The 27,878-nt window shown below is 49.8% G+C and overlaps 1 protein-coding gene across 1 annotated transcript in view; it reads right to left on the bottom strand.

Annotated features, from left to right (window-relative positions):
- LOC146194883 (uncharacterized) overlaps nt 1-27,878 on the bottom strand; it is a 216,110-nt gene that overhangs the window by 121,982 nt on the left and 66,250 nt on the right. The window contains exon 2 of the mRNA XM_084597579.1: nt 5,193-5,264. Within this exon, the coding sequence (XP_084453705.1) occupies nt 5,193-5,264 (72 nt within the window). The remainder of the gene's footprint in view (nt 1-5,192; nt 5,265-27,878) is intronic.

Genomic DNA, 27,878 nt, shown 5'->3' with positions numbered 1-27,878 from the left:
AATGGCGCCATTTTTACTTTCTTAAGAACTTCTACTGTTTTCATGGCCGCCTGCTGTTCGCCTGAAATGTGCCACTTTTTTGGCAGATGTTAGGCTCCCTTTTGATCATAACGACTGGACGTAAATTGGTCGCGGCAGGTCAGCGCCAAGTAAGCGTTAATGTGCACGAGGGAGCACATGGCTCTCTCTGTGTCCACAAATAATGGTAAGGATTCACCAATGAATAGTCCTGGAATAATACATTTTGTTGGAAACCAAGATGAGCAATGACAGAGACTTCCGCGAATTATCCAATGGTGCAAAATGCCCTCGCCGTTTGTCATTCCTTTTCCGCGGAGTAAACTTAGTTTCGAATAACGCCCGCCAGGGCGCGCTACAGAGAAAAGCACCATTCGGTTTTATCACACCCACAGCGCAGCAGAAAGAACATGGGGAGTGCGAACGCGCACCTCGCTGTAGCGTTAGCGCTGACACTTCCGCGGAAGATCAGGCATAAGGCCCGTTCAAGGTCTATTCAAGGTCTATTCACACTTGCGACGAGATGAGGACGCGCGACTACCAGTCGCGCGACCAGAGGAGAGGAGCTCGCCACTACCGATGTTCACACTTGCGACAGTCGCCTTCTCGTTCTGTTCTCGTTCGGAACGAGTTGGGAGTAGGAGAGCTCAGGCGAGCCGGTGCGCATGCCGCGCTCTCGTGTTTCCAGGAGAACGCCGACGACGAATAGACGGTGTCAATATAAAATGTTGCACCTGCGTGAAATACCCATTTCTCAAAAGTTCATGGTACTAACCGGATAGTCTGAATATCTTTCCAATCTCCTCCCAGGCCATATATTCCTTCTCCCTGCCTTTGAATTCCGGGTGCCGCTTGTTGAAAAGGCAGGGGTATTTAATTGCATTGAGAAGGTGCTCGATCGAGTACTCCGGGACCTCGCTGATTGGTGAAATGGTTTGCGACTAGTAGTCGCGCGACTGGAAATTCGAGCAGTGCCCGATCGGCCCGCGGCAGTCGCTTTTCGACCGATGCGACCATTTGCGACTGTCGCTTTTCGACCAAAACGGTCGCGCGACCGCTGCTAGTCGCAAGTGTGAACGGGCCTTGGTGGTGAAGAGGCGACCGCGCAACACGTGGTTATCCACTGCCCGCACTTGTCCTCGCAGAGCCAGAGAGGGCGCCACGCTACGCCAGCCGCTAGGGTGCAGTGCGCGCATCGAGGCACTAGGGAGCTAGGCTCCCTACGAGGCACCATAGCAGCCGTTGGGTTTCTGCTTTCCCCACGAGGATGCCACAAACGGCGCAGCAAGCGCCGTTTAACGACCGCCTTTCATCGCTGTTATTGGCTCACTTCTGTATGTGCATTGTTCCTCCACTCTGCTCTTTTTTAGTGTGCGCAGCTGAACACTGTCAAATGCAACCAAGAATTTTGTGCGAGGGCCTCTGTGCAGTGCAGCACGAGTTTCGTGTGAAATGCGCCTCTGTGCCGCAGCCAATCGCGCCACATGTTTCACTGCCACTCTCTTCTCGCCCTGCACACTGCATGTCGTCGATCCAAACACACCGCTATCGCATTGCCCCCTTAAGCGCTAATCAAATGAGGCGACAATTCGCCGCGGGCTGGGCTGACTCGTCGCTGTCACTCAGGTTATCCGCTTTCAGAAAATTCCGCCTGTAATTCGGAAGCAGCTCGCGAGGGAGGCGATCGCAGTGCTCAACTTCCGTTCTGGCTTTTTTATTGCGAGTGAAATGTTTTCTTAGCCCGTTTTGAGCGAAGAACCTGCAGACGCTCCTTCGTCTGATCCGTGCATATATGAGCACATCGAGACAATAACAGCATTGCAGGGCAAAAAAAAAAAAGGGAGGCGGGGGGGGGGGGATAGAAAGGCTAGGGTGGCTCTGCATCGCAGCGTACTAGCGTGCCACGCACCACTGCACTGTGTCCCTTAGAAACGAGCTGCGTTACAAGAAATTTCAGCAGTGTTTTATAGTACGTCATGCTGTTCAGTGTTAGAAACAGGAAATAGTGTAACTGCACTCCCCTTGAACGAACGACGAAGCGGCGGTAAAGGCTGAATCGCATGCACGCGAAAACTCACGCGAACGCGACGGCGGCACGCGTCGCGCGAAGCCTTCGCGCGAACAGAAATGCATGTGTCGCTTGGCTCGTCGCTCGGATCTGCCGAAATAGAAAATTTCGCTCGTTCGCCCGGAAGTGAGCGTACGTCACTGCCGCTCATTTTGCACGCTTTCTTTATTTTGCTGTGTTGCATTGTGATTGTGCACTACCGCGTAAATTTTTCGCTTTGTACGAACAATGGTGGATAGCCAAGGATTCAAAGAACGTCTAATCGCAACCGAAACAACAATAGCAACAAGGGGTCACGTGACTATTTGTGCAGATTACAGTGCAAGTTCACACACATTCGATACGGTTTACTGTAAATACATTTTACTTTGGCATGTTGTCGCAAAATAACGTTAATTCATGCAATCGTTATGACTGTTGTTGGATTTGGCAATAGTTTTGCGGTGTACTAAGCGCTATGCCAGCCAAATGCCAGCCACACAACCTTTCGCTCGGTTCGCGCTGTCGCGTGCATGCGTCTTCCCCAGTAGGCGACGGAGCGAACCATGATCGCTTACGCCGCGCCGCCTTGTCGCTTCGCTCACTTTTTCGCTCACATGCGTTTCCCGCTTAACAGAGCAACGCAGAAAACGCGTCACAGAGTCGAGTTGATGTTTGAGCACAAAGCATGGCATCGATGAGACAAGGGGCCGAGAAACAGTGAGGCTCGGGAAAACGAGTGTAAAAAACAATGTAATGATAACAACGGCTTCAGCGCTAAGCTTTGCTAGCGGGATAGACAACCCACAAACCAGTGTCGAGGGCAGCTCGAATCCGTCACTGTGGCCATGCAAACGACGAGATCACTAGCGAGAGGCGCCAGGCCAGCTTGCCTCCTCAATAAAAGCCCCCCATAGGGTTTCTTCCCCGTTGAGAACGAGAGTCATGAGTTCGCGAGAAATATTTTTAAGCCCCGACTCCAAACACACACGAGCTGCCGCGCCAACATCGTCGCGCGCGTCAGCCCATGCCGGTCTGTGCAGCGGCTCCGATCTCTCCCTGCCAGATATTTGGCGCGTCAGCGCCTGTCACCTACTTCTTGCTTCTCGTCCTGAAGTCCACTAAGCCACCCCCGATTCTTTTCTTCCCAGACTGAGGGCCTTTCAGCTCTCTCCTGCTCTTTTCTTCACGGTTTTCAAAATTTTCTCATTTCGCGCGAGAGGGTGAGCGAGCCAGCAACATGCAGGTGCATTCCCCTTTTGCGACGCCTGCCGTGACGCCGGCGTTCGCGTCGTGTGGAAAGTGCTTTGGAGGAGGAAAAACCACCCGGCGAAATGCGCACAGTGTAGTACATACATCTGACATATCGGCGGCATCACCCATATGTCACATTTTTGCTTATACACAAACTGCACAAATACCTTCCACATTCCGATGCTGCACTGGGTGGATACGCTGGAAACCCTGAACACAATTTCGAGCATCGTGCCGGCGCAGCCAAGCCGAGGTCCTCAAAGCTACAAAAGCGCCGTGGGAAGAGCGAACTGCGCCTGCTCCTAGGCATCAGGTATTGAAGCCCTCACCGCACAGCACGTACACACCGACGCTGCGGTGCTGTTCGGCGTTGTGCAACAGAACAGGTAGGAGCGGCAACATAACAGGCACTGTAAGCAAGCAGCGAGCGTACAGGACCTTGCCCACACTTCCCTTGTTAGTTTGTTCCCGACGTCAAACTGCTTGTCGCGCACAAGTAAGGCTGGTCCGTGTCCAGGCGAGATTACTTATACTACGGCTATCAACCCACCCTGACAGGTTCCGTACATGTAGCACATGTACGTACATACAGCGCCAACACGTGTATTTGCGGTTCCTTACTTTTTACGAAGGCGAACGTAAGAAAAAAAAAAAAAGTGGCTGGTAAGTCAATCTTGAGTCGCAGCCCGCAGACGCCCACGCAACCGCCGTAAAATGCCTTTGCACAGATTGCGATTTGTTATACAGAGGTAATGTACAGAGGTAATGCCGACCCGCGCAAAGAGCAAAATGAAGCATCCAGCAGGGCGGACGGCGCGAAATGAGAAAATAACATCAAGCGTCGCCGTCACAAACACTTCACCGCAAGAGCGCAAGTCTAGGAAAACGACGAGCCCAAGGGAAGCTCAGGTACATTGAGAGACATGCGGCAGAAAAGCCACGAGAACACGCGGCAAAGACTCACCGCTTCTTTTGGGGGGCATTCGCTGTCGAACAATAATAATAATGCCTGCGCGTCGGAGCAGGGTGATTGTACCGCAACGGAGTCTGCGGCGTCCATGATTGATAGCCGCTACTATGTCCAGGGTCCATAGCGCCACCAATCTCGGTTTCGTCCATGGGCCTCTTCCATGGCCGGTGCTGGCGCCAGAATCCGCCGCGCACGTTGCGCCCGCCACCCCTACCCCTACCGCGCACATAAGCCCAAGCCGAACCGCACCCGCGGGAGCCGCCGTTGTTCCACTGGTTGTGTCTCATTCTGGCAAACACCTTCCGTCACACGACAGGCACACCACGAACATTCAGGGCGTTTATTCTGGTAAAACACCATCCGTCACTCGACGCGAACACGCCCGGCACACCACAAATATCCAGAGCGCTTTTTTTTGACCGCCGACTTGAAATCAGAATACTGTGGGGTAGAGGGCAACGTCGCAAATGCACAGAGAACATCACACGCTCAACGCGCCTCCGCTACTTGGCCGGCGAGAACAGCAGTGCACGCAGCCAGCGCACATCTTCAAATACCCAAGGGGCACCCACGTGACCGGGCTCTTTTCCTGCGAGCTCGGCGAGGAGGGTGTAATGCTTTGCTAGCCCGCGACTGGTGCCGGATGCTTGGTAGGCCCATGCTACAGCTATGGTCTCTCTAGCGTGGCGAGTGCGATTCATACTCTCCCCCTTGGACACCTTGCGCGCGGACAGAAAACACTCGGCAGGGGTGGAAAGGGAAGCGTCCCCCACTGCAGCAATCGCGTCGCCTTTTGCCAAGGCGTTCTAAGGAGCTGAAGAGAAGAAGAAGGAAAAGCCTCCTCGTTCTCCAGCGCAAGCGTAGCCGAAACACGAGACGAGCGAGGCACAAAAGAACACTTGCCTGTGTTGGCTGGGAAGAGGGGGACTCGCTCCTTCCCTCTGGTCGCCTCGTCCTTCCTCAGAACGCCTGCGTCTGAAACGATTATAAACAAAACAGTAAAGTCAGCTGGAGGAAAAGCTTCCCCGAAAAAAAAAGCTGCTTGAACTTGCAGTCGAATCCTCCCACCCCCCCACCCCCCCCACACACTTTTTTTTTTTTATTATCGCTTATAGCTGGGATTCGAGCGCCAACATGGAAGCGGCCCTGCATTTCTAGGACCAGCTGGCCGGGAACTGCGAGAAAGGCGAGGCTATGCGAGGCACTTGAGGAACAGGTGGGCCAGATTCGCTATGCTCCAGATGGGGATGCGTGGTTTGCGAATAACGCCCGTGCCAGTAGAACTTTCTGATGAAGGAGCACTGGAAAGGGGAAACGCCTTGTCTCTATCACGGCAAGAAAGAGCTCGTGCTCTCTATGTTCTCCGTAAACGTTCGCGCACCAACCGGAGGTGAGAGAAACGCCAGGAAGAGCGTTCAAAGCTTTGAGGATTTTTAAAACAAGTACAAAAAATAAAACACAGCACTAAAGTTGCTTTTGTACATGTGTTAGCAGAAACTCAAAGAAAGTAAGAGAACTAATTTATTGAGGTGTCAGGAAATTAAGTAGAATGTCAGTCCACAAGAAGAAAGCGCCTATGCGAACTGCGCTCGGTCCAGCTTCGTATTCACATTTCACCACCTTCACATCCGTTTTTCCCACGGTCGAATCCTTGGTACCGATGCGTACACCAGTCATACACACACACACAGCTGTACACGTCAGAGACGGCTCGTTCTCTCTCCTCACGTGATCTTGCTCTGCGGTTTCGTGTGCAGCGGCGACGGCCCTCAGGAAGTTTGTTTTAGCCTTGGCTGGGCGCGGTGTCGGATAGCGGCGTCAGCGTTCCGTGGTCAAGGTAGACCATGGGCGCTTTAGTCGGCGTAGCGCTGACACGACCTTCCCGAATTTGCGTCTGTCCTCAGGTGCTAGCAATGACATAAGCTCATTAGCGACGAGATCGCGCTCCTTGTATCTTCGCAGTTGTTCAACGTTTACTGTTTTCTGGTTGACATTACCATGTACGCGGCGTAGTCTTTCTATATGACTACTAAGTTTGGCTCGATCACCTGTAATTCCAAAGGGTCCTTCGTAGAGCGCGTCAAGTGTGTTCCGCGCGTCGGCTTCGAGCATGACGAGATCTCTGGTATGAAAGTCTGGGGTCCCCGTCGTCTTGAATCATATCGGGCGGATGGCTCTCGTTGACTCTCGAGAAGGCAGTCCCGAGTCGTCCCGCTTCTTCGATCTCGTTCTCAACTGAAGCGATGTTGAGCTCTCCGGGAATTTTCGGGTCGTAGCCATGCATTAGCCAGAACGGACTGCAGTTTCCGTGACGGTGTTTGGTAATGTTAATGGCGAACGTTGCTTTGGGAAGTTGCTTCTTCAATGCACTTGTTCTCGATGGTCTTTTGAAGCATTTGTTTGAGAGTTCCGATCATTCTCTCGATAGACCGTTGGATTGAGGCCAATACGGAGGGGAGTTGATGTGGGTTATCCCGAGCCTGCGGTGAAACTGCGCTGTTCGTTTGTTCACAAAGCATTTAGCCTGATCTGTGATTACGATGGTCGGAACGCCAAATCTTGGGATCCATCTTTCGGTCAGAAATTCTAGGTAGTGTGCTGACGAAGAGCTCGGCACAGCCACAGCGTCCATGTAACGTGCTGCGTGGTCAATGCACACAAGCACATAGCCGCTGTTTCCGTCGAGAGATCCCATGTGGTCCAGTGAGATGACAACGTTAGGGTCTGACACGTGTGGCAGGTCTCTATGTGCTTGTGGATGTCCTTGGTCATAGATGGCCACCAGAACTTTCTCTGAATGAGGTCTTTGGTTTTTTTCGAGGCCGAGGTGTCCGCAGTTGTCGTGGAAAACCAGCATGACGTTACTTCGTAGAGTTGCGGGAACAATCACTCGCTTGCATATACGACCTTTCTGAAACGATCGCTTGATAACGATGCCATTATCAATTTCGTAGTCAGATGCGTTGTTCGCAGCCTTCCGGAACTTTTGGCAGGCTGGGTCGTCGTCTTGCAGTTCGCGTAGACGTCTGTGTTCGCTGACGATTACGGTGAGGAAGAGGAGGTCGTCACTCGTCAGCCGAAAGTCGCTCTTCGCTTGCACGTCAGAGACGGCTCGCTCTCTCTCCTCACGTGATCTTGCTCTGCGGTTTCGTGTGCTGCTGCGACGGCCGTGAGAAACTTTGTTTTAGCCTTGGGTGGGCGCGGTGTCGGATAACTGCGTCAGCGTTTGATGGTCTAGGTAGGCAATGCCTATATGGACGCTTTAGTAGGCGTAGCGCTGACGCATGGGATACGCGGCGAGGTAGACACAAGCAGTGAGGATAGTTGTCATCGTAATAACAGCAACTAAGTGTGATAGTTCACTTTTTATTCACTGGGGCTGCATGCGGGTCTACATCGAAAATTTGTAGATAGGGGCGTTTGACGGCTACTCTATTTCTTTTTTTTTCTTTTTCAGAATTTTAGTAGCGCACTTGCCTGTGCCCTGAGATATGCGTGCCTAAAATTTCAGGCCAATCATTCTGATTACGCATGCAAGCTGCTCCCGCGGTGCGTGTGGTGCTTTGCCTGACAAGAATTGTGGATTTCCAACCAACGCTGATACTTCGGCTTCGTGAGCCGGAATTGGAAACACAAAGGTTATCAGCGTCTCCTGCCTCACCACATTACTGTCAACGCACAACAGGACAACAGGACTGATTGCAGCGCCTTCAGCTCTTTTCTGGTCGCGATCAAGCGAAGCGCCGCTTCACACTAGGAAGGAGCTTCATGTCGAGGGTCGCAGCCTCGCGTGTGCAATTACGCGGATCGGGCAGAATTCTTGAAGCGAAAGCTTCACTATGCCAGGTATTTCTTTAAATTTAGGCACAGACCGTTTGAATGATATCCTTCTGTCACTGTTAAACGCATATTAATATAATAATCTTGACCTATTCAGCCCACCTAACAGTCATTTGCGTGGTTTGTATGCTACCAACAGTAAAAAGCCGTATATATATACATACTGAAAGTGTGTAAAGTTCTATCGTCGTGTGCCTTTATAACATTTCCTCATTGCACTGAAGCAGCCAAGCTTTAATTTACCAGTATGTTCTTTTCTGGATCGTTATACCTGGTATTACGCTGTGTAATCGTCTGTGCCTAGCATTGTGCCGTTGCCTAGGGAAGAGTGGCTGCGGCTTCGTCGAGCTTTGCCTCAACGCTTTTTCTGCACCTCCTCTTTCTACGTTTTTGCAAGGCAAAAATAAATAATTTCGAATCTGAAATTTAGACAGGTGTAGTCACTGTGTTCGATACCATCACGTGGCGGGCGAAGTGTACGTTTCCGTCAGCCTGCGGACCATGTGTGTCACCGCGGTTGCGTTGCCGCGCCGAGGGTTTGGGCATGTTTACCACGAGAGAGATATATGGCAATAGGGAACCCAAGCTCAAGTTTCGCCGCGCGATGGCAGCGCCGCATTCGTGGCATGGTGGCGAAATGTGCAACGATGGGACGTCGCCGGAGCAGACGCTCCGCTAGCTTCCTGTGCACGTGCGGCGATCGAGTTGCGCCTGGCGGTTATTTGGCGATACAAAAACGCTTCCGCTGATGCGAAACGGAGGTACAAAGTAGCATTGTGTCATGGGTAGCCACAATAGTAAGCGAAGCGCCAAAAGACGAGACTCACGTCTGGAACTTTTCAGATTTCATTGGAAGCGTTTCCAAGACCTGTTTTCCAACCGCATGACAGCATTCCGAGAAGTCTCGGGTTCTTTGTGGAAACGAAAAGGGCCAATTTTCCCCTTCTTCATAAACTCAGAAATGTTCGACAGTTGACAAAGACGTCTTAGAGAGGCATCAAAAGAGTACAATGGTTTAACACCATCTATACGACGTTAAGGGGGTAGAGGATTATCCTGCTCTTTGCACCGCGCGTGTCTTGCTTTGCCGATTTTCTGTGTTCTCTCCCTGCTTTGCGAGTGCTCTGAAAGCAACCAAATCAACAGATGTCCAGCGTGCGACGTCCGCGATCGCTAATGATGTGTGAATGTGCCCTACGACCAAGAAAATATCTAGGAACGAGGCTTTTTTTTTTTTTTTTTTTTTTGGGGGGGGGGGGGGGACATGCTTGGCTGAGTCGCTTTTACAGATTACCACAAACTGGCCAGTAAATGAACCAACATTATTATTATTCATAACCAAAATATGTTGGAAGTGCAATACAAAAGCGATCCTAGTTATGGCTCGATTGACACTACTCGCACGGAGCACCCTATTCGCGTCACAGGTTTCGTAAATGCAAACCAAATATAAATGAAGCACAACCATTTAGTAAGAACCGAAATAAAGCACGATTGTAGTACAAGCTTAGATTTCACCTTCCTTCCGAGCCGCGAGCCGGTTATGTCGCGTGCAGCGCGCGGAGCACGCATGTGCTTTTGAGACTGCTAGCGTTCGTGCCTTTGAAGAAACATCTCCTTCGGACTATAGCTTAATCTTCTACTGCAAGATTTGCTTTAGTAACATCGTAATAATAAAAACAAAACCGTATATAGATCTCATGCTACAGGCCAAAACAATAATCAAAGAGCGAGCAACTTTATCTCAGAGTACTGATAATACTTTCGCAGTTTTTAAACATTATATACGACAATATAGTCGCATAGCTGACTTACCTCGAGATAAACTTCCTACGTTTTCGCTAACGTGGGAAACGCATTCACAATCCATATTTACTCATCGCCGTCTGTCGTCTGCTCTACAGTGCTGACGTGAATAAAAATTTTCTCGCCTATAATTACGTTTCCTCCATGGAAATACGCGGCAGGTTGTCCAATAATCAAGACGGAATGCAGGCGGCATGTCGCGATGCGCCTGCGGGGGCGCGTCAGGGCGCGTGCTCGTTCGAGAGAAAGCGCGCGGCGCACATCGCGAAGGCAGCGAGCCGAGCCGGCGGCGTCCCAGTGTGTGTTTTTCTGCCACGGATGGCGTTGCCCATCAGGAGCCGCTTTCAGAAATGCGGTTTTGTGCCTAAAATCAAAGGTACAGTCGACATTAGAAACAAATCAGAGATCCGTCGGACGATTAGCACTAGGTGCCCACGGCAAAACTACAAATGAGGCGGTACAGGGAGATATGGGCTGGGCATCTTTCGAAGTGCGGGAAGCTCAGAGTAAAATATTATATGAGGAACGCCTGAGGAAATTGGACAGCAACAGATGGGCAGCTGAAGTATTTAAATACCTGTACTTAAAAAGCGTTGACTCACAATGGAGGAAAAGAACTAGGAAGCTAACTAGTAAGTATGCTAGTCACAAGGACGGAGAAATAAAGAGAATTAAGCAACAAGTGAAAAACGTAGAAGGTAAAAATTGGATAAATTCGATGGAGAAGAAACAGAGTGCGAAAATATACCGAAAGTGGAAAATGCAGATCAGGAAGGAAACTTTCTTTGATAACTCAAGAGGCAGTGCCCTGTTTTTTTGAAGCTAGATCAGGGTGGCTTAGTACACGCAGCTACAAAAAGAAATTTAACAATGGAGATGACGCATGTGCTGTATGTGGAAACTCCATTGAAACAATTGACCATATTATACTCGAATGTAATGGTATCCATCCGGAAGTTGGTGCAGGCGCAATCACTGTTCCTGAAGCTCTGGGGTTTAGAGATAACAGTGGCCGGGTGAATAAACCGGCGGTGGAAGCTAGCAAAAAAACGGCTGGAAGATGGGTGGCTCAAAAGCAGAGAAGTGACATATTGTTAGTAATGTAGGAACAAAAATTTAATAAATAGAATGATGGTTTATAGTTAACCAACCTAAATCAATAATTAAGATATAGGGAGAAGAATGAGCATGATAGCTACTGGTATACCACCCCGTTTCAAAGGGGACGCTCCTATATTCCATCCATCCATCCGCAGCGCCGCCCAGCGATGCTTTGAAGCGTGAACTCAGTCCTGTCAGTGTGAGAACGGTATCGTGTCCGCGGACACAGCAACCTCCTTCCTTCGCCCAAAACGTACACATTATTGACTGACCCATGGTACGAATCGCACGCAGGCATTGCGTTGGAAACGGCACTCATGGCTCGCGCGAGTAAAGCTATAAACACGAGGCCGCTTATGTCCCTTTCCGTGTTTTGTTTTGAAGGAGGAGGAGGAAACAACTTTATTTAACGCATTACATTAAGCGTTAAGAATGTCCTGGGCCAGGGTCGCCAAGGCCAACTGATCTTGCAGCTGGTCAGAGGTTAACCAAGCCCGCCACGTTGGGGGAGGAGGGTGGGGAAAGTGAGGAGATTGGAGGGCGACAGGGCATGAAAAGAAGCAATGCTCCAAGTTTGCATAGTGTTCTGGGCAATTTGGGCATGCAGGGGAATGTATGATTCTGTATAGAAAAGATCGGGCAGGAGTAAGCAGTGTATTTAGTTGTATGCGTCTAAGAATGCGGATTTGCGTGGTAGTGAGAGATTTATCAGGAAGAGGAAGTGTGCGGAGTGTTTCTCTAATGTTGTCGTAGTGAACGTTGATTTCTTTTTTGTAGTGAAGAGTAGTGTCCCACGTTGGTGGATAAGGCCAGGGAATCCCAGGCGCCCGGTGTTGAAGTTCGCGGGCGAGGCGATGCACTACCTCATTGCCTGGGATTCCAGCGTGACCAGGAATCCACCTCACTTTTGCAGTGTGGGGACGTAGTTTGGTAAGAGCTCTGTGTAGATCATCGTGTAGTTCTTCAGGAATGCGACCCGTGTGAATGGCGCGTATAGCTTGTATTGAATCAGTGTGTATGGTATATCCTGAAGGGTTAGGGGGTGCTTGTGCGAAGTCTTGAATACTGGTAACTATTGGTAGGGTCTCGAGAGTCGCTGTAGGAGGAGGATCTATGTAAGGACCGAGGGTATGCATCACTACATCGCGACAGCTCTGAATTGAGTAACCAGCCGCTCCGACGTTAGTTCGTGATGCATCTGTGTAGATGATCGTGGAATCTGTCGGGTGAACATGGTTGGAAACGCGAGCGGAACGTCTGCCTGTGTTAGTGTCGGGTGCAACGTTTTTTGGAATGGGGATTATTCTGAGGTTATCCGGGAGCGAAGAAGGAGGGGTAATTATAGGGAGGTCTATAGGTTTGAGTGCAACCTGCTGTAGTATCCAATGTCCTTGTTTGGTGCTAGAAAGACGTGCAATTTGCCGGTCGCGATGTTGTTGTATGAGGTCTCCCAGGGGCAAGAACAGCCCCGTAGAGTATAGGCGCTCCGTGGACGTATGTACAGGGACGTTAAGGGCGGCCTTGTACAATATGTGAAGCGCAACCTCAATCTGATGTCTTTGGCGACAAGTTAGTGTAAGGTAAGGAATCGTATATAAAATTTTGCTAAGTGCTAATGCGTGGACAAGCTGCCTGACTTGACCCTCGCGTAGCCCGGCGTGCTTATTGACTATGCGGCGAACTAGATGCGTAAGCTGATTGCAAACTTTAACGGTTGTAGATACATTGGCCTGATTAGTTGACTCATGGATATGAAGTCCGAGGATCCGGCAGGATGATACATGAGGGATGGGGTGACCTGCCATTGTGAGATTGATCAGCTGGTTATGTTGGCGTTGATAGCGAGTTTTTGCAATCAGCAGCAATTCGGATTTTTCAGGTGCGGGAGATAGCCCTACTTTATCAAGGTAACTAACGACTGCATAGATACCTTGCTGTATGGTCTCCTCTACTACTCCAGGAGACCCAGAAGTGCACCAAAGAGTAAGGTCGTCTGCATAGAATGTGTGTTTTAGGTTTGGGATAGACGCTAAAGTACGAGATAGGGGAGCCATTGCAAGGTTAAAAAGGGTGGGTGACAGACTAGCGCCCTGAGGAGTACCACGTGTGAGGGGGAAAAGGATCAGATATCGAATCGGGGAGACGGAACTTGGCCGTACGGTCGCGGAGAAATGCTGTGAGGTAGCCATACATCTTTGGACCACAGCCAGTAGAGGCAAGGATGTTTAATAGAGGATCGTGGGCAAGGTTATCAAAAGCTTTTCGCACATCAAGGGCCACTATGGCTTGGATCTGGGAAGTGGGCGGAGGGTCAAATTCGTGCATGAGGAGAAAAAATAGGTCCTGAGTAGACACACCTTTTCGGAAGCCAATTTGTTGAGGGGGAAAGAAATCTATGGATTCAAGATGAGTCTCGAGCCGATTGAGCACCATCCGCTCCATGGTTTTTCCCAGACATGATGTTAAAGAAACTGGGCGAAGGTTTTGAAGCGCAGGTTTTTTGCCTGGCTTTGGAAGTAGGGATATAAGTGATTGTTTCCAAGATGCTGGGAGTGTGCTTTCTTCCCAATGTAAGTTTATAATGCTGAGAAAATGTTCTTTGTCCTTGTAAGAGAGATTTCGAATGAGTGAGTATGTAATCTGGTCTTCACCTGGGACTGACTTCCGCTTTAGCTGTTCTAGCGCCCAGTCGAGATCCCAGAGGGTAAACGGCTGATCGAGTTCTACATTGGAAGCACCAGTGTACGGAGTATAAAGGCTGGGTAGGGGAGGAGGAATGTAGAGATCGCGGAGTTGGGCTGTTAAGGCATCCGCGCCTAGTTGAGAATAGTGCTTCTCAAGAGTGGGAACAGGCGCCGGTCGACGCCCGAGTAGTTCTCTGAGTAAATGCCAGGTTCTTTTTTGAGTTAGTGTGCCGTTAATGGTGTTACAAATTTTGTTCCATTGATTGGTGTCAAGTGTAACGCAGTGTTCTTTAACCTGTCGCGTCAATTCGGTGACTCGGTCGGAGAGGCGAGCATTGTTGGGCTGAGTGCGAAGAGTGTGCAAGAGTCGTTTCCGCCTCTTCCAGATGCGTACAAGGTAAGGGTCCGGATTATCTGACGGGGCTGAAGTGGAACTCTCCTGCGTAGCTTGTTTCTGAGCATGTTTGAGTGCTTTTGTCCAGCTCTGAAGACTGCCAGTAGTATGAGAGGTGTCGCGTATAGTGCGAAAGGTATTCCAGTTTGTGTGGCAAATTTTTCGTTTACGCGGACGGGTACGGCTTGGGACAGTGATGTTAATAATGTAATGGTGGCTGAGCAATTTTTCATCTGTAACTTGCCAGGTGACCTCTCGCAGTCCGCGGCCCACTGTGAGGTCTGGCATGGTGGATTGTTGGTTCCTGTAACCTTCCCGGGTAATGGAGTTTGGGGTGTTATAAACAGTTAATTGAGCTCCGTTTAATGCGTCGTTGAGTATACGGCCAGGTCGGAAGGTGTGTGGGTAACCCCAGATAACGTGCGGGGCATTAAAATCCCCACCTATCAAGAAGTCGCGAAGTCTCGAAACAGTCTTGAAGTAAAGTGCATTAGCGGTTTGAAAAGCGTGTACTCGGTAGGAGGGTTATAAAAATTTAGAATGGACAAAGGGCGAGATAAGTGATCAGAATACAGTGTAAATGCAATAAGGTGACGTTCAAGACGACTGGGGACTTCAATGGCCTCAAATCGGATGTCCCGACGAATATAAGTGCTCACTAATGGGGCACAGTCGCTGTCATGCGCTGCATGCAGGGCACGGTATCCCGGAATACCTTTAAGAGCACGTGATTCTTGAATGAGAATGACGTGGGGCTGCGAGGGTAAAGTCAGGAGCCATTGAATAAAGAGTGTCCGATTGGTACGCAGGTTTCTGCTATTCCACTGTACAATGTGTATGTGATTGTTCCCTGCCATTCTTAAGCTACGTTAGCGCGCTTCTCGGGAGGGACAGAAGAGGATGCAGCAGTTGCTTCAGGGGATGTAGATGGACGGGGCCGTTTAAGAGAATGATTTAGGAAATCCATGCGTTCGTCATCCTGCAGGAGATTGCTAAGGAGGGTATGCATGAGTTCGAATGCTTGGCGAATGGCGGAAATTTCTTCTGCAAGGTACCATATAATAGGGTCATTTCGATCTTTTATGTGGCGTATATAATTCTCAGATGTGATAACTGGTGTGGAATCGGAAGATGTATAAGAGAAAGGTTTGGGAGGGGAAATGGGAAGTGGCGGGCTCGGCTTACCCGGTGGTGGGAGCGTAGCTGGCTTGAGAAGCGGACGTGGGGCAGCTGGCAGTTCTTGAACTTCTTGATGCCAGACATTGGTCCGAGGGGGTGGTGCCGTCTCTTGATTTGCATGTGACAGAGGGGGGAAGTCCTCGCGAGTCGGAGGATGAAGGGGTTGCGTGTTCTTCTTGCCAGGGTGACCAGACATTTTCTGTCGCGTAGTCAATAGTCGCTTTGTAGTGGGACGCTGGGAAATAGATGGCTTTTTCTGGTCTTGGACAGAAGGTTCCAGCTGTTCCCTGAGACTCTTCCTTCGGTCATATGCAGCCTTGTGACTCTTTTGGTCTTGTTGTTTCTGTACAGGGCAGGTGAGGCCAAAAGTTGGGTGGGTTCCACCGCAGTGGAAGCAATAGGCGGAGCAACGATGTGGTTCATCTTGTTGGCTGAGCTGGGCTGAGCAGGTGGGGCAGCGTTGATATGTCGGAGGGTGAGGGCAGTTCAGCAGCCGATGACCATATTCACGGCACCTGCTGCACTTCAAAGCATTTGGTCTTTCAGGCTTGCATCTGTACAAGACGCGGCGGAACAGAATTTGTCGAGGTACATGGGTGCCTTCAAAAGTTATTAATACAGACTCGGTCTGTCCCATCATACGAGCGGACAGGATCGTCGCATGCCACGATTCAAGGCTTTCTAAAAGTTCGGCTTCTGAAAGACCTTTCTCGATTCCATGAATTACGCCCCGGCACGACGCCACCGGGGCCGTCATGTAAGATTGGATGTTATGAGTTTTGGCTCGGATGGATAACGAGGAAAGTGCTGCTACCTTTCGGGCGGTCAATTCGTTGGTGGTCTTCAGAAGGATGACATTCTGGTGGTATTTGATTTGTAGAGTCAGAGCCTGTCGCTCATATTGCGCCAAGTCTGCTGCTGAGGAAATTTCTTGAAGAATTTCGTAGGGTTTAACCTGGGAGATATTGAGTGTACTTGGTGCCCTGATTACGACAGTTTTCAGCGTTGAGAAATGTGTCGCCGGAATCTTGTTTGCCTTTCCTCTTTGGGGTAATCCAGTCAGACGCATCGAAATCTTCAGAGGTATGAGCGCGTTCTTCTCTGGCGTCTGAGGCATTGGCGCGTGCTTCGGCAGCGTGGGCACGTGTCTCCGGGAAATTCATCGACGGCACGTGGCGGCGGCGGTGCCGTTGCCATGGTAACACAATCGAGATCCGTGGCAAGGCTTAGCGAGCCTCGGGCATCATCGGAACATATATATGGTCGGTTCCTAGCCAAAAAGCTATCAAATTCAGCACATGAAGAGTCAGAATGATCCCAGGTACTTGCCGAATGACGTGAGTTGGGCGATGGAGGTCCCAGGGTTGATGGTCTGGCAAAAAGACGGTAAATTCCGGAGCTCGATGTTCCGCCGTCTGTTCTAGTCGACGCCACCTCCTGTGTATATCTTGTTTAGAAGGTTATGATTGCGTGGGTGAAGTCCCATTAGTAATGCGCTGAGCTCAAGCCGTTGTTGGCTTGAGCTGACAGTGTCTATATGGCGGTGCAGATATCGTTTCGCTCATCGCTCCCTTTAAGGCATTTCAGTTTCGGTCGGGCCACGCCGTTCGTGGGAAACGGGCGAAGAGGGCCATTTTGTTTTTACATGTGTACTTCGGCTTCGGTTGACCCGCGCCGCGATGATGCGCAGAGGATAGAGGCTGACATCCGAGTTCGCTTGTGCTTTCACTAGTTGTGCTCGATCGCGTGAAGTCTGCGCGCGTACGCAATTCAGTTTCGCTTTTCTTGCCCCGTGTTTTGCCGGGTCACGTTTGCTAATGCTGACACGCGTTTTAGTATTCCTCTTCCTTGTTTTGAATTTTGTCTGGTCACACGTGATACCAGCGCCGCATGCTATTTGGTGTGCTTTTCTTGCTTTGGGTATTGCCTGGTCACGTGGGATCAGCTGGAAGAACGCTGAATCCGCCTATCTAAGTCGCTACAGGCTACTGCTGCGCCAGAAGGCCTGCCCATAAGAGGGCCGACCCAGTCGTCGCGAGCTTCTGACTGAGCTCAGGCGGCGGTTAAGTTTGCAGGCTTTCAGAAGCATCATCGGGTCCACTGTTGTAGGAAAGAGTCCGGAGGAGCGGCCAAGGTCAAAGGGCAGCTTGACGCGAGTTTATTTATGACGGTCGCGCAGGCGGCCATTCCTCGGAAGTGGTATCCGAACCCATGGGAACGGGCGACGCCGCCGGTTCGGTCCGTTCCGATTCTCGGAAAATGGGCCCAGAGTCGCTCTTCGGCCGTGCCGCGAAGGATCCAAAATAGAGAGCACAGCGTAAGCGCTGTAGTTGTTGCGGAATCGGCGGTTACTGTTCTGTCTATTTTTCGTTCTAAATGGAGCGGGCGCACACGGTCATAAATCCCCGAAACGCGGCGAAACACGGACTGGGGAGAATGCGTGACCAGCGCTGGCGTGACTGAGGGAGGCTGTCGGTGTCTTCTCGAAAGGCGCTTGCTTGGCCATCCGTCCTTTTGAAACCGCCGCCCCCGCGCAGTGATCCGCCAGTGATCGGAATGTTTGGACCCCAAGTGTGTGTGTGTGTGTGTGTGTGTGTGTGTGTGTGTGTGTGTGTGTGTGTGTGTGTGTGTGTGTGTGTGTGTGTGTGTGTGTGTGTGTGTGTGTGTGTGTGTGTGTGTGTGTGTGTGTGTGTGTGTGTGTGTGTGTGTGTGTGTGTGTGTGTGTGTGTGTGTGTGTGTGTGTGTGTGTGTGTGTGTGTGTGTGTGTGTGTGTGTGTGTGTGTGTGTGTGTGTGTGTGTGTGTGTGTGTGTGTGTGTGTGTGTGTGTGTGTGTGTGTGTGTGTGTGTGTGTGTGTGTGTGTGTGTGTGTGTTGGAAGCGCAACCATCGGCGTTGTTTATTTTATGACAGCTTGGCACCTCCTGCGTTCCTGAGGGAAAAGTTTGGAGAGAGCGTAAATCCGAGATGATTGTGGTTGCGCGCTCGAGCACTCGCTGCTTTGTGCATGTTTTGTGTTTGTTTTACTGTAATATGCATACGGGAGAGGCATATATTGCACAGCGATTGGTCAGCCCATTTTAAAACATTCCATGCTGTTGGCCGCGGAGTTGCCTGTCGGTGATTGGTCAACGGTCTAGACTGAACATTTTGGTAAAGTGAAGGAAGTGAGCGTTTTGACAGTTGAGTACGGAGCCGGATAGGAGGGAGGCTAGGCTGACGGAGGTTTCCACAGACTCCGGCCATAAGTGTAGCAGGAGGTGAGTCACGGCCTTATTCTGCTAGCCACTGATTTCCGATCGTCCATTCATTTGCAGTCTAGTTTTTTATGTTGCGATTTCGCATCTGACGACATTGTTGTAAATTCGCTGTAAATAAAGGTGTACGGTCCACAAGGAACGGCCTCGTCGCTGAGCCACAGACACAGCGGTGGTCACCAACACTATTCTGTACGAGACATCATCATCATCAGCCTGGCTATACCCACTGCAGGGCGAAGGCCTCTCCCATATTTCTCCACTTAACCCGGTTCTGTGCTAGCTGCATCCACTTGACCCCCGCGAACTTCTTAACCTCATCAGCCCACCTAACTTTCTGCCGCACCCTGCTACGCTTCTCTTGGAATCCAGTTGGTTGCCCTAAGCGACCATCAGTTATCCTCCCTTCGCACTACATGTCCTGCTCATGTCCATTTCTTCTTAATTTCCACTAGAATGTCGGTAACTTGAGTTATTGCTCTGACCCACTGACTGTACGAGACAAGAAGCGGATAAAAGAGAAGAAGGAAAAATAACCGCGGCTCCATCTAATTGGTACTCTAGATCTTTGTGCGTCTTTCCATTAACGATGCTGATTTATAAATGTGTACATGTGTGAACGTCTGCGTGCTCGTCGTCATCCTTGGCGCCCAACATGAATCAGAAAAAAGGGAGACAACCTCTAAGAAAGTAAAAGAAGGGGGGGGGGGGGGGGGGGGGCGAATGAAGGGTGACGATGCAATAGTACACAGAGATTCCTTGTGGTACGTGGTCTGAGTTATAGAGTTGACCAAGCACACATTTGATGACACTTATGTTCTGCAACGTATAAACACCCTCGCCGCACTCTGTACCAGAAAAAACGCGAAGTGCGCTGTGTTGCCGGGCCGTTGTGGATGAGGGGAGCACTCCAAAACAGCCGGCTCGCTTCTTCTGTTCGTCTTTTCTTTCTAATCGTTAACTTTGTTGTCAGGGTTACTGCATGAGGACGCGTCCGGGGGCCCGTTGAACTTGAAATACGCGAGGAAAAGTTATTTGACCGGGATTTCGGGGCTGAGACCTTGTGAGGTGGTGGTCGGACCGTGAGACAGAATAGACATCACGGCGCCAGACGCGGGAATTATGACTCTCGGGGAAAACAACCTACGCCGCATCTGCCGCTCGTACCAATTAAGGGGCCTGCAAATGTGCACGCCGCAGTGACCTCTGACCTGTGCTACCGAAGGAGTGTGCTGGTTGCTGTTGCAGCCGCGTGGGAAACCCAGGGTCGTCTTACGGGTAGCACACGTTGTTTCAGTTTCAAAGACAGATCTGTACAAGTCAGGCGTACCGGCGACGCGGAGACTGCGGAGAGCGAAACCATCTCCGCGTCGTCGTTTAACCTGTCAGCTCAGACCAATAACGGGCGAAGGTTTATGTCTTCCCTACTCAGCGCATTACCGACGCAACCGTAAGCTGTCAAAACAAAACACGAAAACGGACGGTCGCTCGGGAAGCGCGACGGCGTTTACACGCAAGCGGTCTCGTGTTTCTGGCTGCGCTGCGCGAGCCGGGGGTGCCGTTTCTAATGCGATGCTTTCGTGGTATTCGAGCGGAAAGGCGCACACGGCGCCGTCGACTCTCGCGTGAACATAAATATCCCCGCGGCCGAGCCGGCAGGCACATCCGGTGCTGTCGGTTCTAAAGTTGACGGAAACATCCCCGCAGCACAGGGCGCTCGTGTTGATGAGCGTGGTAGCAATAAATTCTCTTTTTCTCGCTCTGCTCACGGCCAGCGGGGTCCGGACACTACCCTCGTATTTCTTGCTGCCCTGCTGCGGTGCCCTTGCACGTGTATGCATTTCGGGTGAAAGTGGCGTTCATGTGTCTTTGCTAATTTGTTTTGTCTCGCCCCTGATTTTGAGAGAGTATCTGTGAGTCGTCTCCACAGGGAGAAAGGGCGAACGATTGGTGGGAGGCACGCGGTGCTCGCGAGGGGCCAATCTCGGAGGTGCCGATGTTGCACTGGTTATTTAAAATGTGGCTTTGTCATTCTGATTGGCTCTAAGAAGCTCTTTTCCTCCGATTGGCCACGAGGTTGGTCCCCAGGATGTTGAAAATGTATGCTTAAAACGGGTGTTTGGGCGCGAAAAGGACAGCCTGATTGCCGACTTACGACTCGGGGCAGGAAGCCGCGAACTGTGTTCACGAAAGCAAAATGTGTTTTTGACCCGTTCAATAAAGTGCCCGTAGCGCTCGAAAAGTTGTCCCGTCCGCTTCCTGCAACGTGTCCCCGAATCAACGGACCATCTGGAACACCACATCATCCATATATAAGAAAGTTAACTTGCGCAGTCACACGCTTCAGCAAAAATGCACAGAGCCCAATGAGGTCCATACATCGCCGTGTTTGAAACTGGAAAGCGACTGATTGATTGATTGATTGATTGATTGATTGATTGATTGATTGATTGATTGATTGATTGATTGATTGATCGAGAAAAAGACTCAAGTTATCGATGCTCGGGACAACGCTCGCATTCCACTGCATTATTCACACAACATACCTGCATGATAAGACCCACAAAAGATAACTGAGCTTATAAGGGACAGTATACATGTTCTGGAACCTGTTGCGCACATGAAAACGCATTTCCTTATCAGTTTAAAGCTCGGACGGACTATGAAGAAGCGAGCCTGCGTGAACGCCGCCGCAGCGCGCATGGACCATGCCGGCCCACGTGCATCGCATCCAACCACGGAATAAAGGCGGTCTCCGCAAAAATAAACCTTGTGCTGCTAGACTGGCTTAGCTCGGGGCTCCCTATGTGCTACATTTGGCAGTCAAGTGTTTGGGAGGGCAGACGAGTCGAGGTCCTTCCGTCATAGCGGCATTATGCTAGCTGAAAATGCAAACCGAGCCACGTTTCAGGAGTTCTTAAGCAAACTCTTGTAGTGCGTAACTTTCACGGGGACTGTACGTGCAACTTCGCAGTCTGCACATCCAAAGCCCCCTTCACGTGAACCTGAGCAAATCATGTGATGAACGACGCCTCTGCGCATGCGCTTAAACATCAAATACCGGCCTGCTTTACTACTTCACCGAACACAATCAAAACCTTCTAAATATAGTCATTCAGTATAGAAGGAAAAACATTTTTGGGAACTCCCGGCCACAAAGGACGTAGTCTATTAACAGCACACTGCATTGGGCAAATTGCAAGTAGTGCATATTGAAGACCGAAAGAGACGATCAGGATCAAGGAAAGGGAAGACGACACTGGCGCTAACAGCTCAGTTCAGCGGTCATATACAGCGCTCGTGTCGTTTTCCCTTTCCTTGATCCTTTACTTTGTCTCGTTTGCGGTTGTTCTCAGTATGGACGTAATTAACGTTGAAGAACTCTTCTATACATACGTCTCACAAGATATCTGCAGCACTAGGAAAGCCAGAGGAGCCCTTGCAATTGTGCTTCTAAGTGCCTCTCGCCCCTGGGCACCATAATAGAGAATTGTGCCCCCCGCCAATTTGGGGGCGAGAGGCGTCTAGGAGCACAATTGCCTATTGTAGTGCGCGTGATCCTGAGTGGACCGGAGTGCCTCTGCCTTTCGCAGTGCTGCAAACATCTTGTGAGACGAAGTATAGTTATATGACTAACCAAATCTCGGAGTGACCTTTCAAGTAACTAATTTCGCTGGTTGGTCGGTGTAAGGGGAAGTTCGAAGCCGTGGTTCATACAACTCTTTGAAACGAAGAAAAACGTATTTTCTAAAGCCACTCAGCTGGAATAAATGAGGCGCTTTTGGGCATTAACGTTGAAAATCGAGCTTTCTGGTGAACATTCATATAACGACCGCGGAGTGCAGGCCCTCAGAAGAACATAATAAGGGCCTACCTCCAACGAGCTGCCGCGCGTTTGGCCCTTTACAGACGGGCCTGCCGTCCTTTTTTCCTCGCTGGAGGCTGATTACGACTTTATTCACATCGTACAACCACCCGCCACGATACATTTCTCCAATGCAACACAACATTACATTACAATTACTTCTGCTGAGTAATTCAATTACTTTTAAATTACTTTCTAGTTTCCATCCATGAAAAACTAAGTAAAGCTAGTAAACAAAAATTAGTTGTGGTTTAGCTCTGATTAACCCTAGTTGAATTGCGAAAGCAACGGTGGTAGCTTCTTTTGCCTGCTGCATTATTCCCCTATCACGCCCTATAAGTGTAAGGTGCTACATTATTGGGGACACTTAAGCTCATCCTTTAAGTGTATGACGCGAGAGCGTAAGCTACCAGCTCACATATAAAGTCACGCTTCAACCAAGCTGTATGGACGTGCCTGCGTGTCGTAGAGTTAACGAGAATGCAAACGGTTCTGGCAGGCTGATTCTGATATCACCCTTCCATATGAAAGGAGCGACCCGAGTTGGCAGCTCCTGCCTGTGGTATAGGGGTAACGTGAATTCAAATGTCATGGCAGGCTATTTTTTTATGAGGAGACCGCAGCTACGCCTCTTCACGACGTAGCTGCGGCCACCTGAGGTCTTCAAAGCCTACCGGAGTGTAGCTTTCGCTACAAAACAACAACTTGTTCTCCAGACGCGAAGCACACACATTCTGCCGTCTTCCCGCCAAATTCCGTTCCAGAGAGCTATTTTTTTCCCTCTTTCCTACAGCACTTGCGATTACAAAAACAAGACAACCGCAAAAAAACAACAACAACATTAACAAAAGCAGAAGCATGGTGGAACGATCGTGAAATGACCAGCGAACCCAGTGTAGAGTCCCTAGAAGTACCCACTGTCTTGCTAGCCCGGAGCTGTCTCCGCCATTTGAAGGGCCCGAAGAAGCTAGGTTATTTATTGCTTCCGCTGTCCCAAGAATAGACGTCGGCATCTTGTGCTCACTGCTCAGTAATGCTCAAGCTACGGTGGCTCACGCCATGGACTCTTCCGCTTATCTCTCCCAACCCCAATCCTCCCTCACCCCGTGGTGATCAGTGTAACCAGGCACCACTGTGCCCTAGCCGACGCAACAGGGAGTGCCACTGCGTCGCGCTCCCTACTAGTTTTCAACTCTAGCCTTCTTGCACCATCTGTCCCTTCGGCATTCCCTTGACACCTTGTATCCTGCTGCTTGGAGAATGGTTGTCATGGGATCTGCTACACACGAGGTCTCAGACGCACTGTCCTGCTCAATTCTGTCTCCTTTTGCCGATTCGTCACGCTGCTTCGGCTTGCCGCACGTCGTCCCTGCTTTCGCGGCGCAGTACTTCGTTGTCTATTGAAGGAGTAGTGGCGCACTTTAGCAAAAGTAATTTCGGAAGGAATTAATTACTTTTGCGGCGAAATTACTACCAAAAGGTAATTCATTACATTACCAAATTACCAAACCGAAAAAGTAATTCATTACATTACATATTACCGAGGAAAGTAATTAAATTACAGTAATTTCATTACTGTAATTCAATTCCTGCCATGTCTGCTGATGAGATCAAGGTTCGGGGGCATATGCTAGGCTGCAGTGGAACCATGGGAGCCAAGACGACGGAACAGGAGCAGACAAGCAAATAAGAAACGTTTTACACAACTTTTTACATGATGGGATATTTACAAGTTGAAGGAGGAAAACGAAACTCTCGGTGGGGACATTTCCTATCGCTTAAATATGGTCGGTTACCCCCACTTCCCTGGCTGGTGAAACAACTTCGATGAGTACAGTCCAATCAGTTGGGCACGAGCGATGACTGGAGATGCCGCCCACTACCGAGAATGGTGATTGAACCTCCTCGCGCATCTTTCGATGGCGAGGGTCAGCTTTTAAGATGTCGATGACGATCTTGTGCTGGCGGGGGACATTCTACACCAAAGCGAAACAGCCCGAGAAGTCGTCCGTTGGCGGAGGTCATTTGCCCAGCGATGCTTCCCAGAAGGTCACCCGCCTACCCCGAGAGGTCGGCGGGCAGGGTTAGTGCTGCTTGGCGACAGCGCCTCCAATTCTTATTAAAAAAAAAAAAAAAAGTCAGGTTCCCTGTTGTCGCCGCCACGGGCCTGAAAAGGCAGCTCGTCTCTGCCCCGATGAAGGTTGGAGAGGTGGAGGGGGGGAAGGCTTGGGCGCCGAAGCAGGATACAAAGGGTACTCCGCCGCCGTGGTGCTGGTGGTAGTGGTTGCCGCTGTTATGGTGCCTTTGGCGGCGGTCACTCGCCGGCGAGTCTACGCGAACCTCGGCCGGAACCCCAGTCACAACATGGCGCAAAGCATTCCATTGCTTCAGAAGCACGTTTAATGTCGCTGCAGGAATGGGTAATTAAGAGAGGGAAGGTAATTTCCTCCCCTTCCCATGGACAATGAATGTGCTACCTTATTCAATATCCTACTTCACCCCAACGCGCCCCTACTCCTAACAATACGCGGCGTGGCCGACAGTGAACAACAAATATGGTGTGGTAGGAGTGGCCGCCTTTTTCTAAATACGTAATGAACAGGACAAGCGAAGACTCACAACTAAGTTTATTCGAACAAACAGAAGAAATATATACACAACAAACTACATGCACCTGCGCGGAGCTGAGAGTAAAAATTAAAAAAAAAAAAAACGCATTACGTTTCATATTTTATCGAGACATAAAAATTTACAGGCTGGCTGATGCAACTATCACCTTTTTTTTTTTTTTTTTTCTGATAAAGTAGGCCTCCTTAACTTCGCATGTTAAGATATATATCCCGATGACTGAAAAGAATATTTGTTTGTGAAAACAGCGGGTAGCGACCTTGTTCTTCATCTTCCTTTTTACTTTTATTATGGCGATTTCCACGGGTCGATTGGAGCTGGACGCTCGAACCCAAATAGGGCGACCTAAACCGCTACAGAGCGAATCACCCTTGGTTGACCAGCGGAACGCGCAGAGTGCGCGGAGGAAGTAATGCTGAGTCAGTTTCGAAAGTTGAAGTCACATCTCAGCGGCGAAATTGTTGCGGTTGACCAATAGCTGCCACTTGGTTTCTCATAACTTTAACGCTGCAGTCGTTTTTCAATAGGCGCACTTCGATTATGAGCGAAGAAAACAAGAAACAAACAGTGATGCCCAGTGTCGTTAACCAATATCTCTAAAACCGCTGAAAACAGTCGAGAAATTCCGGCAGTGACGACATCACTGCCTAAAACTTCCGGCGAGATCAGACTCTGGTCGGCTGATCGAGTTATAGATCACCCCTAGTTGCTCCAGACGACCAGCGGAATACGAGAAACCTATCCCGGTCGACCAGCGCAGTTCGAAATTGACATCCCGGGCCAAGAAAACGTGCTCTCGATCGACCAGTAGAAATCACCATTATTTTTTCCTTCGTAATCCTTACTTGCTTATAAGAACACGCATCAAGCCTGTGTTATCCGCATGTCGTTCCTAGGGCATGAAACAACTCGTTAGTTTCGTCTCTAGCGCGTGTTGCTTAATGGCGGAGATAGTGTTTAAGAAAAATAAATAACAGAAAAACACGTACCGTTGTCGGTCGCGACAATTTCCTTGCAATATTTTAACAACCTGAATTCAGTAAAGCAGGGTTTTAGAACTGCGGGTGGCGAAAGCGTCAGGCAGAAGATAACCAGGGGAAGTACAGAGGGGAGTGACTGCTAAAAAGGAACGGACAGATTTTCATGCGGAATAGGAAAGGTAAGCAAGTTAGCGCGGTTCGTCTGCAGACTGCAAGTGTCCAGGCTGCGTGGAAAAAAACAAACAAAAAAAAGAAAGTGCGCGAGCTGCCAACAATTATTTCCATTATAATGCTTGATACCAGCTTTTCCTCAAATCCCGCATTTTGACACTAGCATAGCATGCATGTATACAATTCAGTATTTTATTTATTTTTTTTACCCTCAGGGTATGTGTGCACATAAATTTCAGAGGGGAGGGGCAAACGTTTACAAAAAAAAAAAAGAGCAAACAATGAGAACAGTAAACAAAATAACATTTAAGCTGCAAAGAACAAAATCAAAGGAACTGAAGGAACACACACAAATAAAACGCAAGCAATGATGTGCAATAGGCCGCAATGAACGAAACCAAGCAGAAAAAAAAATATCAGACAACGCATAAACGAAAATAAGGTTGGGGTAGGCACTACAGTAATGCGTTAGTGTTTTTGAAATGTTCTGTATCTTTTATGGATGCGCAGGTTGAATGTGGGTTCTTCCAATCAATGTTATGATCGGCTTAGCAAAGAAATTAGAAGAAATTGAAGGAGCCAGGCATGCTATCTACGCTGCTGACATCACGATCTAGGTGACCAGGGGATCCTTAGGAGAAAAACAAGACTGTCTGCAGAGAGCAGCAGACACTGTCAACGCATACGCCCGACATTGCGGACTTGAATGTTCCCCGGGGAAATCTGAGGTGCTCAGAGTCCACAGAAGAGGGTACGATCTGCGCAGCTCCATAGACGTCTACATAGGAGGAGCGGGGGGGGAGGGGGGAGATCCCGGAAGTGTCGCAAATCAAAATCTTAGGCATGCGGATACAAAGTAACTGCCGTGTAGATCAAACAATCAGGCAGCTAGCAAATACCACAGCGCAGATAATGATCATAAGAATCTCCAACAGAAGATGAGGCATGTCTGAGAAGGACACATGTTAGCTGGTACAGGACCTCGTTGTAAGTCGCATTGTATATGGTGTCCCCTAACAAATTGCGCTCGAACAAGAAAAGGAACAACTGGAGGCAATCCCGAGGAAAGCCTACAAATGCGCTCTTGGACTACCGGTCAACACCTTGACGGAAAAATTCTCTAAACTGGGCATAAACAACACAGTGCAAGAGCACATCAAGGCCCACCTTCTCGTGCAGAAAATAAGACTCATGCAGACGCAAACGGGAAGGAACACGCTGAATATACTAGGCATGAGAGATGCATGCACAGAAGTAAATAGCACGGGGAGCACACCGAAGGAGATAAGAGATCGTTAAGGCCAACCTGATTCCAAAAAACACGGATCCGAAAATGCACAGGGCCAGAAGAGAGGCAAGATCGTAGGCACACGAAAGAAGGTACGCAGGAAAAAAGGACATATTGCACGTCGACGCGACCACATACAAATAACAATACGGAGCGGTAGCCAGCGTGGTTGATCACAAGTTTAGGGAAATCAACTGCGCCTCGATCAAGAGCAACAACATTCTCGAGGCTGAGGAAGCGGCAATTGCTCTCGCTATCACCCACCAGGGCGAGGACGGACTCGCAAGAAGCATGCATAAGGCATAGAAGCGGACGCATATCCACTGTGGCCATTCGCATACTCAAGGCAAGAAAAATCACCTTTTCGAGATCCTTCATAACGTGGACACCAGGACATGAG

The sequence above is a fragment of the Amblyomma maculatum genome, chromosome 3 (assembly GCF_055883805.1).
Source record: "Amblyomma maculatum isolate TAMU_Amacu chromosome 3, ASM5588380v1, whole genome shotgun sequence".
In the NCBI taxonomy this organism is placed as follows: domain Eukaryota; kingdom Metazoa; phylum Arthropoda; class Arachnida; order Ixodida; family Ixodidae; genus Amblyomma; species Amblyomma maculatum.
The sequence above is the reverse complement of the archived record's forward strand: the minus strand, read 5'-3'. Positions and strand labels throughout refer to the sequence as shown.